The following is an 11,896-nucleotide window of genomic DNA, read 5'->3' as shown; positions in this document are numbered from 1 at the left end:
TATTCAGACGCCCACTTGACGACCAGAAAAAAACATATCACAGCCCAGGGACAGGCCAAGGGCTGGAACACATGGACTGGGAGCAGGCGGATACATGGACGGCTTTCTAGAAATCTACAATACACTTTTTCTGGCTCTTCACAGAATGATCCAAGTTTACTTGGTCACCTAGTCACCTCATTGATCTCTCGGAGCACACTTCACTGTCATCGAAGATATCCCCAGGCTACTCCCCACGAAAATGTACTGCTGGTAGACGATGTTGGAGCGCACGGCTGGCCCGGCAAAAGAACACAACTAATGACTGATAATGGCCGAAGATGCGCCTTATAGGTATCTAACTGCAAAAGCTGATAAAGCCTAAGGCGGTACAATGATATCCACGAGTAAGGCAACTGTGGCTGCAGAGAACTTCAAAAATGAAACACGTGCCTGGCCGAGCGGAATTGTCGCCAACCTGGAGTACCGAGGTAGGTACCTAGGTAGTTCGGGGGAGAGCTGTGCAAATGACGAAATTGCGCACCTCGGCCAAATAAACAACTCGACGAGGGAGTTGAGGAACCACGGTAGGTCATCTCATGGTTGCTCAAATTCGACACGGTGTCCTGACATATAAAACACCGGTGCAAGCAATATCCAGTGAAATCTGTGCTCTTCTTCTTTTTTTCTCCTCGAGATATCTCTCCCATCTGTCACTCCCAAACACACAGTCAATCCCTACTGCCCCTTCGTCCCGATGGCAATTACCCCAACGCCGCCCAATGACGGCATCGGCATGGACGACCAAGCCCCCGTCAATACGCCGCCACCACCCTACGAAAACAAACCAGAACCCGACAAGAACGATGAAGACGATTGTTTCTCGAACAGCAGCTTGCCCATCAGCTTGATGATGTTGCTATCGCCACGGCCACACGAAGACTGGAATGGGCAGGAGTGGTTCGGCTCCTTATCCTTGAAATGCACAGACATACCTGCCTTGATGGAAGATGGCTTGTATGTGGCAGATGCGAATGTTCAGAAAGAACGAGGATATTTCAAACTGTCATCCGCACCAAGTGGACAGGAAGGCAGTCCTGGGCACACAAGAATCTGGATGCTTCGGAGCACAGCACAGGAAACACCCAGATGGACTGCAAAGCTCGATATAGGTGCGAGTACAATGAAGCCACTGTCGAACCTGAAAGTGGAGGACCTCTCAGCAGACAATGTTGCAAAGTGTAAGGCATTCAACAGGGCAGGGGACATGATTTACAACTTTGACGTGCGGGATTCCAACCGCAATTGTAATGCTGTCTATGATGAAAAGGTCCTGAGGGGGTGGTGGCCCTGGCCGAGAAAAGGTGCATAGACCCTGCTCGCTTTAGAAGTTGGCAGGCTGGTCGTTTCCGCCCATATTCATACAGAGCAACTAGTAGTTAGATTGATTCTGGTAGTACCTTATAATATTGTAGTCTTCGTCTACAATGATGTTATCCAGCTTGAGATCGCCATGGTCTAAGGCAAATTCTCTTTCGTTGCCCAAGTTTCGACCGTTTGTCATCAGAAGTCGGGGAAGCAGAGCCTTCTGCACATCACAATCCCTCTCGAGGAGGTCGGGGATCTGGCCCTGTAGCACACTGGCTCACCTGTTTTCCAGGAGCCTTTCAAAGAACTCTTGCCATGTTTTGCAGCCTAGCGTACGTGGCATTAGCTTCTGGGGAGATACCCATCTCTTTAGTTCTGTTTGTACGCACCCTCGTGCCAGGTACACTGAATCATCGATATTTGGATGGAAGCAAGTTGCTTGAGAAACCTGTCCCGCACCGGTCTCGAGGGAAAATTCGCATTCCAATCTGGCGTCGAGCCTTGAATCCAAGATAGGATCAGGAAAGGATGCTTGATCGGATTGTCAAACGTCAAACAAGAACCAAGGTGCCGCGGAGACCACGCAAAGCCTCGTATTTGCAGTGAGTCGAGTATCTGGATTTCTCTCTCCAACGCGCAAACGATGGCATCTCTATCAGCCATGTGAATTGGCGTTCGAAGGATCAGATATTCACGATGTGGGAGACTGGGATGATTCAAGAAGCTCAGTTTGTAGACTGAACACTGACCTCCGCAAAATTCCTGATCTACACGCAGGTCGAATCCACCGAATCCCAACTGTATAGCCTAAGAAGTCGAGGAGAAGCGTGCCATTTATGCCGCCGAATACAGCTAGGAAACGAAATGGAGGGTGAGTCGCGGGCGAGACTAGACTATAATCTCTACATACCATGAGCCGCTGCTATTTCCTACCCCGTATGGAGTATTACAATGCTTGTGTTTCCTGCGGTCGGAACGAAGGTTTCAGCTGGTGCGTGGCTGGTGCCCAGGCTGGTGTCTAGGCTAGTGCCGCGGTTGGTAGGAAGCATGGATCCATGATTTTGAGACGCCGCGGGAAAACTTAACGAGGCGCCAGCAGATTTGTTTCAACATAATTATACAACTCGTCTTCTTAGAATGCACGTCACGCGGTACGTAACAATGCATGCGTGCAGTTTCGGCCGAAAGAATCGTGTTCTCATAGGTGCCATGGTGCCATGGCACCGCGCCTTTCACCAGGCAAACGCGCAATTCACTACCATTGACTCGAAAGGGAAGCCCGTCTCTTACGTGACGGAGATCAGGGTTGGCGACGCACACGAAGCGTACGTGTATATTGAGCCAGCGGTCGGGAACGCAACCAAGTCTGCGATTGCGCAGCTGTTAGGGGGCCTGCGCACGACGCGAGGCGTGGTGGAAACTCTACCCTTGAGGTTTCATCATGGGTCACATCACTTTGCTCATGGTAGGGGAACCCGCGCCGCCGTCTTACCGTGCGCCGTATTATCAAAGCCAACGACTTTCCGATACAGAAAAGCTACCATTACCACGGTTCGATATCGATCGGGATCTGCCCAGGCAGTCCAACAAGCACGGCGACATAAGCCCAGCCACGCTCTGGCTGTCGGGGAACTGGCACGCCATAACACTCGATGGCAGCCCTGATGGTAGGTCTTTCAGCACAGCTTTCAACACACGGCCATCTAATCTCGATGGTATAGAGATATTCGAAAGGAAATCAAGGGAGAGTGCCCAAGAACTTCGAGGCGCACTAGATAAGCTCAAGGATCACTGAAACCGGGCTTGCGCCACAGCTGCACGTATGATGATGAAAATGCCCAAAGCTCATAGATGTCGAAGAAGTCGTTGGACAAGTACAAACAGAAAGCTTTATTCATCGGCTTGCTTGGGAGAAACGAGCAGTACACTCCTCCTTGTACGCCATCAGCTGCTCCTTCTTCTTCTCTATGAATGGCTCCAGCTCTGCACGCGCCTCGTCGTCAAGCAACTCAATACCGGTGCCCCCGTCATGCAGTGCAGCCCAATAGATGGCATCTAGCTCGAAACTCTTTCTGGCTGCATAATCGAACCAGAAGCGACCAGACCTCCACGAGTCACGCATTCGAGTAGAAAGACGTGGTTTAGTGAGTTGCTCCCCGCCGGGGACCGACATGCCCTCCACTAGTTCCAACGCCCGGAGGAACTGCTCCATTCTGGGCTCATAACAATTCCGGAATTCTTCTATGGAACCACGATCGAGCCATACTTCTGGGCCAGATAACAAGAGCCACCAAGGTGGGTCGTACGTGAACTGTGCAGGCATGGCGTTTGTAAACTCAAAATCGAGCACCGCTGTGATTTGAAGCGTCTGTGGATGAACAAGCATGTTGGAAGGGCGTAGATCGTCGCAGAATGGTATAAATGGCCCAGCGTCGTCAATGCAATACTTTGGGATAAGCTGGACGAACCGATGCCGGGCAATAAACCGCGCCTGCGCAATTTCCGGGTCGTCTGCGAGGTTGCGCTGAGTCCAAAGGTGGGCTAGATGCTCATGCGCGACCGAGTTGAGGTAGTCGCTAGCACGATCGAAGGTGGAGGTTGGAAAGAGGTCATCTGAATAGCCTGCGACAGTCGCCAACTCATTCATATTATAAGTCAGTGGTCTTTTGGTAATGGACCATGTGTCACCGTCTTTCGAGATGGCTCCGATGCGGGTAAAGGAAAGTTGAGATAGCTGAAGCAGGTAATCGGCGAGTTGATGGTAGACCTTGTTCAATATTGCGTTGTCGATGCTTGGGTCCAATATCATGTCCTCTTGGTCGCTTTTCATAGGTTGCTTTAGGACCGTCGACAAGAGCGTCCCCTCGACGTAATCCATAATGATAAACGGACCAAACTGCTGCGGGCTCTCAGAAGTCAAACCCCAACTATGAACACGTGGGATAGGGATCGTGGTGTTTTGGTTGAGATATTCCATAACCTGGACCTCGTTCGCGACCTTCTCGTCCCTTAGAGCCGTAGCTGTGTGTCCTGGCTTTGGGAAACGGATAATGGCATCTGGCCCTCCATCGCTGAACTTGAAACGGAGGCTGAAATTGAAGGAACCCTTGAGGAAACCAACGTACTCTGTGGCTCTACCTCCTCCCCGGCGGGCAGCAACAAATGTTGCTAGCTCAACTTTGGCATCGAGAACCCTATCTAACCAGGCCCTGCACTCATCGTCGCCGTTCGTCTCCTCTATCTCGTCGAAACAGGTTTTGAGCGAGGGAATCTTCTGCATGGTGATAGGGACGCAGCTTTAGAAAGAATAAGGTGTAGCTGAGGGAAGAAGGGCGATGCTCGGTGCTTTTCCACGACCCGTGCGATGCCCCCACTTTATTGGCCGCCAACCTTGCTGCCTCAACAATCACCTCGCCCGAACCAACCTCTTGCGACAAAGGCTACAGCAAACGGCCATTTTGTCGGCCAGCCTGAACGCCATAGAAATCTCTGACATCCTCTTTCACACCGCAACTTTTCTTCGCCATGGGCGAAATACCCGAAAGGCATGCTTGCTACTTATATAAAAGAGTTTAATAATCTTTTTACTATAGAAGAATATATATTAAGATTAATTAAGTTAGATATATATTATTCTCTATACTTTTATTAAATAGATAGTAATTTAAATAATAATAAAGTAAGATTAATAACTTAAGATATTTAATTAAATAAATAACTATAATAAGAATAGCTATTCTATATTAAATTAATACTCTTTAATCTTAAATATAATTAAAGAGAGACTAGATAGATCTCTCTAGATATACTAACTAAGATAAGAACTACTATATAGATATAAGTAATATTATATATTATTATATAATTTAGAATTTATAGATATAGGTATAGGGTTTTTAGCATATGTACTTATCTAACTAAAAATGCACGATCTATATGTGATAGGGTGGACCTAACATCGAAAAATGGGTTTTGTCACAGTCTGCCCTATGGGCCTCCATACACGTCGAATAATCGTAAAACGAAGAGGAACCACGCAATTGAAACTCGTGAATTGAATAGAGCCACAAAATCGGCGCAGAGCGCAAGGGAACCGCGCCAGTCCACCTTCACGCTCGTCCCGACGTGATTACACCCCGGTCGCTATGGAGCTGAGCGTCGTGTTTCCTCAAACATGTCTTCGCGGTAAAGTCTACCGATGTCAGGCTTTAGCAAAAGACGGGGGACGTTATCTTGCATCTCTGTGTGACTGGCATCGTCGACAACAGCTCAGGCCTAGCTCCACCCGAGCGAGCCAGGAGGACGAGAAGGCCATTTTCTATGGGGATGGCAAGGGGAAGAGAACCACATCCACTCCACACTTTGGTCCAAAGAAAGTTGAGCACTCGCGTGGATCGGTTGGTATTGACGTATGATATGGAAACACCCACAAAGCTAACTAACATTTTTGCAGCACGACTTACAGCAATTTAGCAGCATGCTGTGTGTGCACACAAGGTCAAGGCTAGGCGGCAGTGGCAGTCTTTGGCCTGAGATCACCGACATTTAAGGAGGGGGGGTAGGCAAATGTTTCCTCCAACCCCTCAAACCGCAGGGTAATCTCCGCCGTTCCTAGATGCCACAAACGCGCATTATCTACTACCGACACCACCTCAAGACCCTTGGGCAGACCGGGCCCGAATAGCTGGTCCTTCACAAACCGCAAGTGACTGAAGACGCACTCTTGGGCATCGTTGACGATTCTCGGGTCTACGCCGGCCCTCAGAAGCGCCATCAGTTGCCTCGCGGCGCTGCCGTCGTCTGAATGATTGAATCGCATTTCGTAAATGATGTAGCTGAGCAGCCGGTGCAGCGCCGAGTCGCCCCTGCCGTCGACGGCGTTGACGTCTATGCTACTGCTGTTCCCGCTGTTCTGGCTGCCATGGTGCTTGATGTCTCCGTGACCCTGGTCGTCGCTACCACCACCATCATCCTCGTCGCCGCCACCGTTGCGGTCAGGCAGTTTCAGGAAGAGCGTAACGGCGTCGAGCGGTCCTTCGCATGCTTCGTGGAAGAGCACTGTGCGCACATCGGCGATGGCCCGGTCTTCCCGCTGCCATGCCTTGTTCCAGCGGGCTAGGAGAGCCTGGTAGGCGCCGTGACCGATGCTGCTGGGGAGAGGGGCCTGCCGGAGAGATTCCAGCACTGCACGGAAGTATTCCCGAGCCTCGCCGGAATTCGCCCAGAACAGGCCGTCGTCGTCGTGGGCGTCGCGTTCGCCACGCCGGAGCGCCAGAAAGTGCGCGGCGTTCCAGTTGTTCAGGAGGATGGCGACGAACAGGCGAAATGTCAAGTCCGAGTAGGTCTGCCGAGATGCATTGGTTGAAGAATCCTCATATTGGCGCCGCATCTCGCAGAATTCCTCCCACAGCTTTTTTTCGCGGCGGTACGCGGTACATTTTTTCATGATGGCGTCTTCAGAGGGGAGGGGAGTGGCGAGCAGAAGGTCGGACGGAGGCACTTCCCTTGCAGCGAAGAGAGGCCAAAACGTGTCGGGGGAATTCTTGATGGTTTCTTTCTCATCCACCTCCAGCAAAAAAGCCAGCCACTTAATGCTTTCCAGGCGGCGCTCCTCCGGGTCCGAATAAATGGTACACGGCCAGCCGTCGACGGAATGGGGCCCGTCCGCCATGATGCGATCGAGCACGCGCCGGAACGCATCCTTAAGATTGAGGTAGGAACTGCCGCGGCGGGTAAGGGCCTTGCAGGCAGGGAAGTCCTGCACCATGAGCGCTTCTTGGAAACCCGTCGTGACGCGGGGGTAAATCTTGTCGGGAGGAACTAGCATAGGATGCTTGCGACGCGTCGAGGACCGGTTGAGTGAGACGAGGATAGGATGGTCAGGGTGGACATGGTGATCCAGAAGCCATTCTAGGACATCAGCCTTCCATGGGAAGTTCGTGGGAGGCAAGCTGCAGACGACCGCCATCGTATCGGCCGCCGTGTCGGTGTCGGTTTCGACAGGTACGCCGTGGGCCACGAGCCATCGGAGCGTGGTCAGCGGGTTGCGGCTTGGGTGCGCCTTACGCCACCGCATGGAGGCCGGGTAGATGGCCTCGTGGACCGCCGAGGCTTCCTGCGCCATGTTGGTAGCGCCGGACATGGCCAGCAGCTGCAGCATGGGAACAGAGTGGTGTGATGCCGCAAGGGTTACGGCCGACACGGCCACGTTCGGGCCATGACCTACTAATCTGGCGCGGCGCTCGATCGGACCCGTGCGGGCGCCCGCATTGAGGAGCTTCTTCATTAGCTCGAGCCTGCGCAGCTCAAACCTGCGTTCATGGAGCAGGGCGTCGCCCGCAGCGTACAGACGGCGAGACTTGCTGTGGTGCAGGGCGCAGCACACCTCGAGGGGACGTAGCTTTCCCAAGTAGGGGATGATCTTTCGAGACCAGGCGCAGTTCACGTCCGCGCCGGCATCGACGAGACGGCAGGCAATGGCAAAGGCTCCGTCGATGCAAGCGAGGTGCAAGAGCGTGAGACCAGCGCCCAGCCGGGCGTCCACGCGGAGTTGTCTGTGCTCTAGCAGCCAGAGGAAGGTCTCTCGTTGACGGGTCGAGTAGGCGTAATAGAGCGGCGTCAGGCCTGTCAAGTCCTTGAGGTTGATGGTGTCGTCGTCTTCTTCGACTAGGAACTTGATGACATCGAGACAGCCATGGACAGCTGCCGTGTGGATCGCGTGTGATTTCCAGGCCTCTGCGTCAAAGGTCCGCGCTGCACCTCGCCGGAGAAGCATCAGTGCCATCTCCTGCTGTTGGTGGCAGAGAGCGACGTGCAGTGGCGTGACGATGACGTCCCGATCTCTAAGCTCCTTGTTTGCCTCTTCTTCCCGAGATAAACCGTCCGCAGTACTGTGACGGTCCGCACAGTTCAATGCTGCGTGCCTGCACCCGCAGACTCTCCTGCCCATGGCGTTTGGGTCGGCGCCATGATCGAGGAGAAGCTCGGCGACTGCGACATGCCCGCCCATCGCCGCTAGATGCAGCGGACACCAAGCCATTTGCTGGCCTGATTCGATCCATGCCTGATCCTGTTGAGTTCCTGCGAGTAGACTGTCGAGGTTGAGGGATGGGAAGCCGGGATCGTCTTCCATCCACCCCCGAGATGTGAATGGCAGGGGTCGCTCGCCGTCCATAGCACCGGCGTCTTGGCTATCTAGGACACCGCCATTGACATCTTCAAACATCTCCAAGTGCTGGTCTCCCATCTCAACCGTGCTTACATCTTCATCCTCCTCCTGAGGGGAAGAGGGCGGCTGGGTATCGCGGTCGTCGACGCCGACGTCCAATCCAGATGGGTGTCGGTCTGGTATGATCTCCACGGCCTTTTTGCGGCCCTGGTGGCCGTAGAACTCATACAGCATGTAGTCGGGCGAATACTTGGCGTGGCCGGCCTTCAGTCCCGAGCAAAGCGGATGGCCACCATCTATCACACACCAGGGCCATCCTCCTCTTCCCCAAGGGGTCTTTGCATTTGCTCCAGCAGCTAGAAGAGTCCTGACCGTACCCAGCTTTCCGAACTCACTTGCCCAGCAAAGAAGGTAGGGATATTTCTTCCATGCGCCCCGGTATATCTCGAAGTTCACGACAACGTACGTTGCGCGGCAGACCAGTGCTAGTGCTGCAAGGTCATGCTCATTGTCGTCTAGGTAGTGGGCAATGCGCAAGATGATTTCAGGCGGGCACATGGCCAGCGAAGCCATCGCGCCGATGATGGTACGTAAAGATTGGTGCTGGCGGATTTCCGAATCGTGCGATGAAAGCGCCGTAAGCTGAAAAAGCGTGATAGTGCAGCGCTGCGTCGTGGTCCAAGAACCAGCGGCCCTAAGCAGCGACCAAGATGAGATTTGTCTCCGAGACGGTGTGAGGCATCAGCCAAGTCTAATGTTTGGATGAGGATGTTATACAGCCAATCATGTCTTCTCTGATGAAAGAGATGTCTGCACCTGCGGCCAAATGATTGCTTTGGCCTGTCTGTTGGGCCACTACCTCCTCGCGCTGGATGATGGGTGAATGGCGCATTGGTGAATTGGTCACACTCCCGTCACTTTGCTGTTTTCACTGCTGCTGCCTGCCAGATCAGTCACATCAAACGACGAACCCTCGTCCAATCGTTCTCCAGACCGATTTGGCGCACCTTCTCCCGCTCTAATTAACTTCTCCCACTCTAAGGGAAGGCTGTCAGCTTTTGGTGAACGGATTGCCCGGCGGTACATACCTAGCGCCGGTTCAAAAGTCCTCGACCAGAGCGAAACGTTCGCGACTCACAAAGCACGCCGACATCTGCGACACATTCTGCAGGTATAGCGCTTGCGCATTCAGCAGAGAGCAAGTCAGCACAGAGAAGAGATCTCGCACGAACAGCAGCATGAGCCGCTTTCCCTCGACCCATACCAGCCGCATCTGACGCCCGTAGGTCCGACCGACCATCCTCACTATGGAAAGCCATGTGTCTAGACGCTCGTTCTGATTCATAGTGTAGTTCTTACACACCTAGCAATGTCGGAGAGGAAACGAGACGAAGATACGTCAGGCCTCCGGAGCCTAACTCAGCTATCCGCCGAACAGCTCCTCAATAGTGCCCACGACCTCCGCAGCCTTGACGAGCATCCCAAGACCATACTTCTGGAGTATCTCGTTGATGAACGCAGGGTTCACGCAGACGAACGACATGAGTTGAATCGGTTGAGGACGCAGATTTCACGCATGCCTGCTGCCGATCAAGAGATTTATTTTGGGCTTGGAGGGCCAATCTCCCCCAGTGGTGAAGCTGGCCAGCACAGCGATGAGCGTGAAGAGATCGACGTTCACCAAGTCAACGGCTACGAGGTGAATGATTATTTTCTACACCAATGGGAATATAGGAATCAAGACACCCAGTCCTCCTCTCTCAGAAACAGCGGACAGTTTTCCTGCAACTTCGATGTCCTTTATCGCGAGTCTCAATCAGGCGAGCTTCGGCTCTGCACATATCAAACCTCTAGGAGCAACAACACTTCGGGCTGCACGTGGTCTCGCTGTTGCGAATACGAAGAAAAGGTTTATCTATACCGCCTAATCGCATCATCGACATTGCTCTATCGGCTCGTGGTAGCATTTGGTCTGCCAGGTTGGGATGAAGATCAGGTGGATGGATATAAGAGTGCCTGGGCCGTTACCTTGCGAAAGGTCGGGCACGGAGCAGGCACTCTGAGAATGTTCGATTGCAAGGGCGCTGCTCATGTACAGTTCGATGGCGATCTGGAGGCTTGCAAGTCTGCATTGAAATTAGTTACTTGGCTTGTGGGGGACAATATTGCGCATTCATATGACGGAATTCTTGCCGGGCGAATCGCCTAGATAGAAAAAGGCGAGAGACCGGTCCTCCGCGAACGTTGCTTCGAATGTCGTCCTCCTCACTGTGTATCTGAACAGTCTCGTGGTGATAGTATCGGGCCATGTTGACAACGCCTTGCCCAGTTGCGTCGCGTAACAATTCGACCTCCTTATTGCTTTTGAGGTACTGCTATGAGTCTTTGATGACGAGCGGTGTCTGTGGGTATCCTTTATGATGGGCTTTCCAGTAAGTTGTGGCCCTGCCAGCTATACAACATGTGTGTTATATGACCTTATTAATGATGAGTCGCTCTGTTGAACCATCCTGCTCGATCTTGATAAATTGTTCGGTATTTATCATTATGATTGTCGGATCGAAGCCAAGCTCCTCCTCACTTATCCAGAGAGATCCAAGGACTGTAGACACAAATCGCAGCCCATCTTGATTTATGTCGAATTGTTCGGATGCGATCCCGCCCAGCCGGTCAAACTCCCCATATCCTCATGAGTGATCCGCAGATGGTAAAGCCCAAGACGAAGCGACGGGTGTCTTGAGCAGCGAGTAATTCTCTTGCGTACGTCCCAAGATCAAGAGGAGCAGTAAGCTTGAACCTTGGCATGGTTTGGCACGCATGATTAAGCCATTCCGAGGCGATCCCTGTCCATCCCCAAGGGCATCACGCTTAACTCTGCCTGGCACCAAAAGGTCTCATTCTGCTCCCCGTCGTGATCACGAACCTTCTGCTTGCATATACAACATTGGGCTCTGCACAATGTCGGAACCGATTGGTCAGTCCAAATGCGAAGGGCGCAGAATGCGTATGATTTAGCGCCGAGACACCATGCAAGATACTTCCAAGCAAAGTATTGGACAACGTTGTTCTACTCTGCGATGAGTGATATAAATAAACCTTTTAGGTGTATACTGCAGTGCAGACGGCATGCAATGTGTATACTACGTACTGTGTATAAGATGTCCTCGGACAGATAACATCTATGACATGGTTGAAGGGGGAGGAACTGAATACCAATCAGAGATGGATGAGGGCGGAGGCAAGTGATCGGCGATTTACTCCAGGCCTATCCTAGCCGTATGGACGGGACAAGACATTCATGAACATAGAGGTTAGATACCCTGCAAGCCAATAACTAAGGGGATGTGGGTGCAACCCTCGAGTGGTTACCTATGCACACTC

The 11,896-nt window shown here is 52.4% G+C and overlaps 4 protein-coding genes across 4 annotated transcripts; 2 read left to right on the top strand and 2 right to left on the bottom strand.

Annotated features, from left to right (window-relative positions):
• Positions 1-736: 736 nt before the first annotated feature.
• Positions 737-1,501, top strand: E0L32_004996 (uncharacterized protein; the record flags this gene model as incomplete). The annotated part of the gene is made up of 2 exons (XM_031139469.1): positions 737-1,220; positions 1,455-1,501. 2 exons carry the CDS (start codon positions 737-739, stop codon positions 1,499-1,501), a joined length of 531 nt encoding a protein of 176 aa, XP_030996598.1.
• Positions 1,502-3,241: 1,740 nt separating this feature from the next.
• On the bottom strand, positions 3,242-4,627 carry E0L32_004995 (uncharacterized protein; the record flags this gene model as incomplete). The annotated part of the gene is made up of 1 exon (XM_031139468.1): positions 3,242-4,627. One exon carries the CDS (start codon positions 4,625-4,627, stop codon positions 3,242-3,244), a length of 1,386 nt encoding a protein of 461 aa, XP_030996597.1.
• Positions 4,628-5,851: 1,224 nt separating this feature from the next.
• E0L32_004994 (uncharacterized protein) lies at positions 5,852-9,088 on the bottom strand (the record flags this gene model as incomplete). Its single annotated transcript, XM_031139467.1, has 1 exon — positions 5,852-9,088. One exon carries the CDS (start codon positions 9,086-9,088, stop codon positions 5,852-5,854), a length of 3,237 nt encoding a protein of 1,078 aa, XP_030996596.1.
• A 796-nt stretch (positions 9,089-9,884) lies between these two features.
• Positions 9,885-10,724, top strand: E0L32_004993 (uncharacterized protein; the record flags this gene model as incomplete). Its single annotated transcript, XM_031139466.1, has 1 exon — positions 9,885-10,724. One exon carries the CDS (start codon positions 9,885-9,887, stop codon positions 10,722-10,724), a length of 840 nt encoding a protein of 279 aa, XP_030996595.1.
• Positions 10,725-11,896: the final 1,172 nt, after the last annotated feature.

This window comes from Thyridium curvatum, assembly GCF_004353045.1.
Source record: "Thyridium curvatum strain D216 chromosome Unknown NODE_25_length_444008_cov_73.864110, whole genome shotgun sequence".
Lineage (NCBI taxonomy): Eukaryota > Fungi > Ascomycota > Sordariomycetes > Thyridiales > Thyridiaceae > Thyridium > Thyridium curvatum.
The sequence above is the reverse complement of the archived record's forward strand: the minus strand, read 5'-3'. Positions and strand labels throughout refer to the sequence as shown.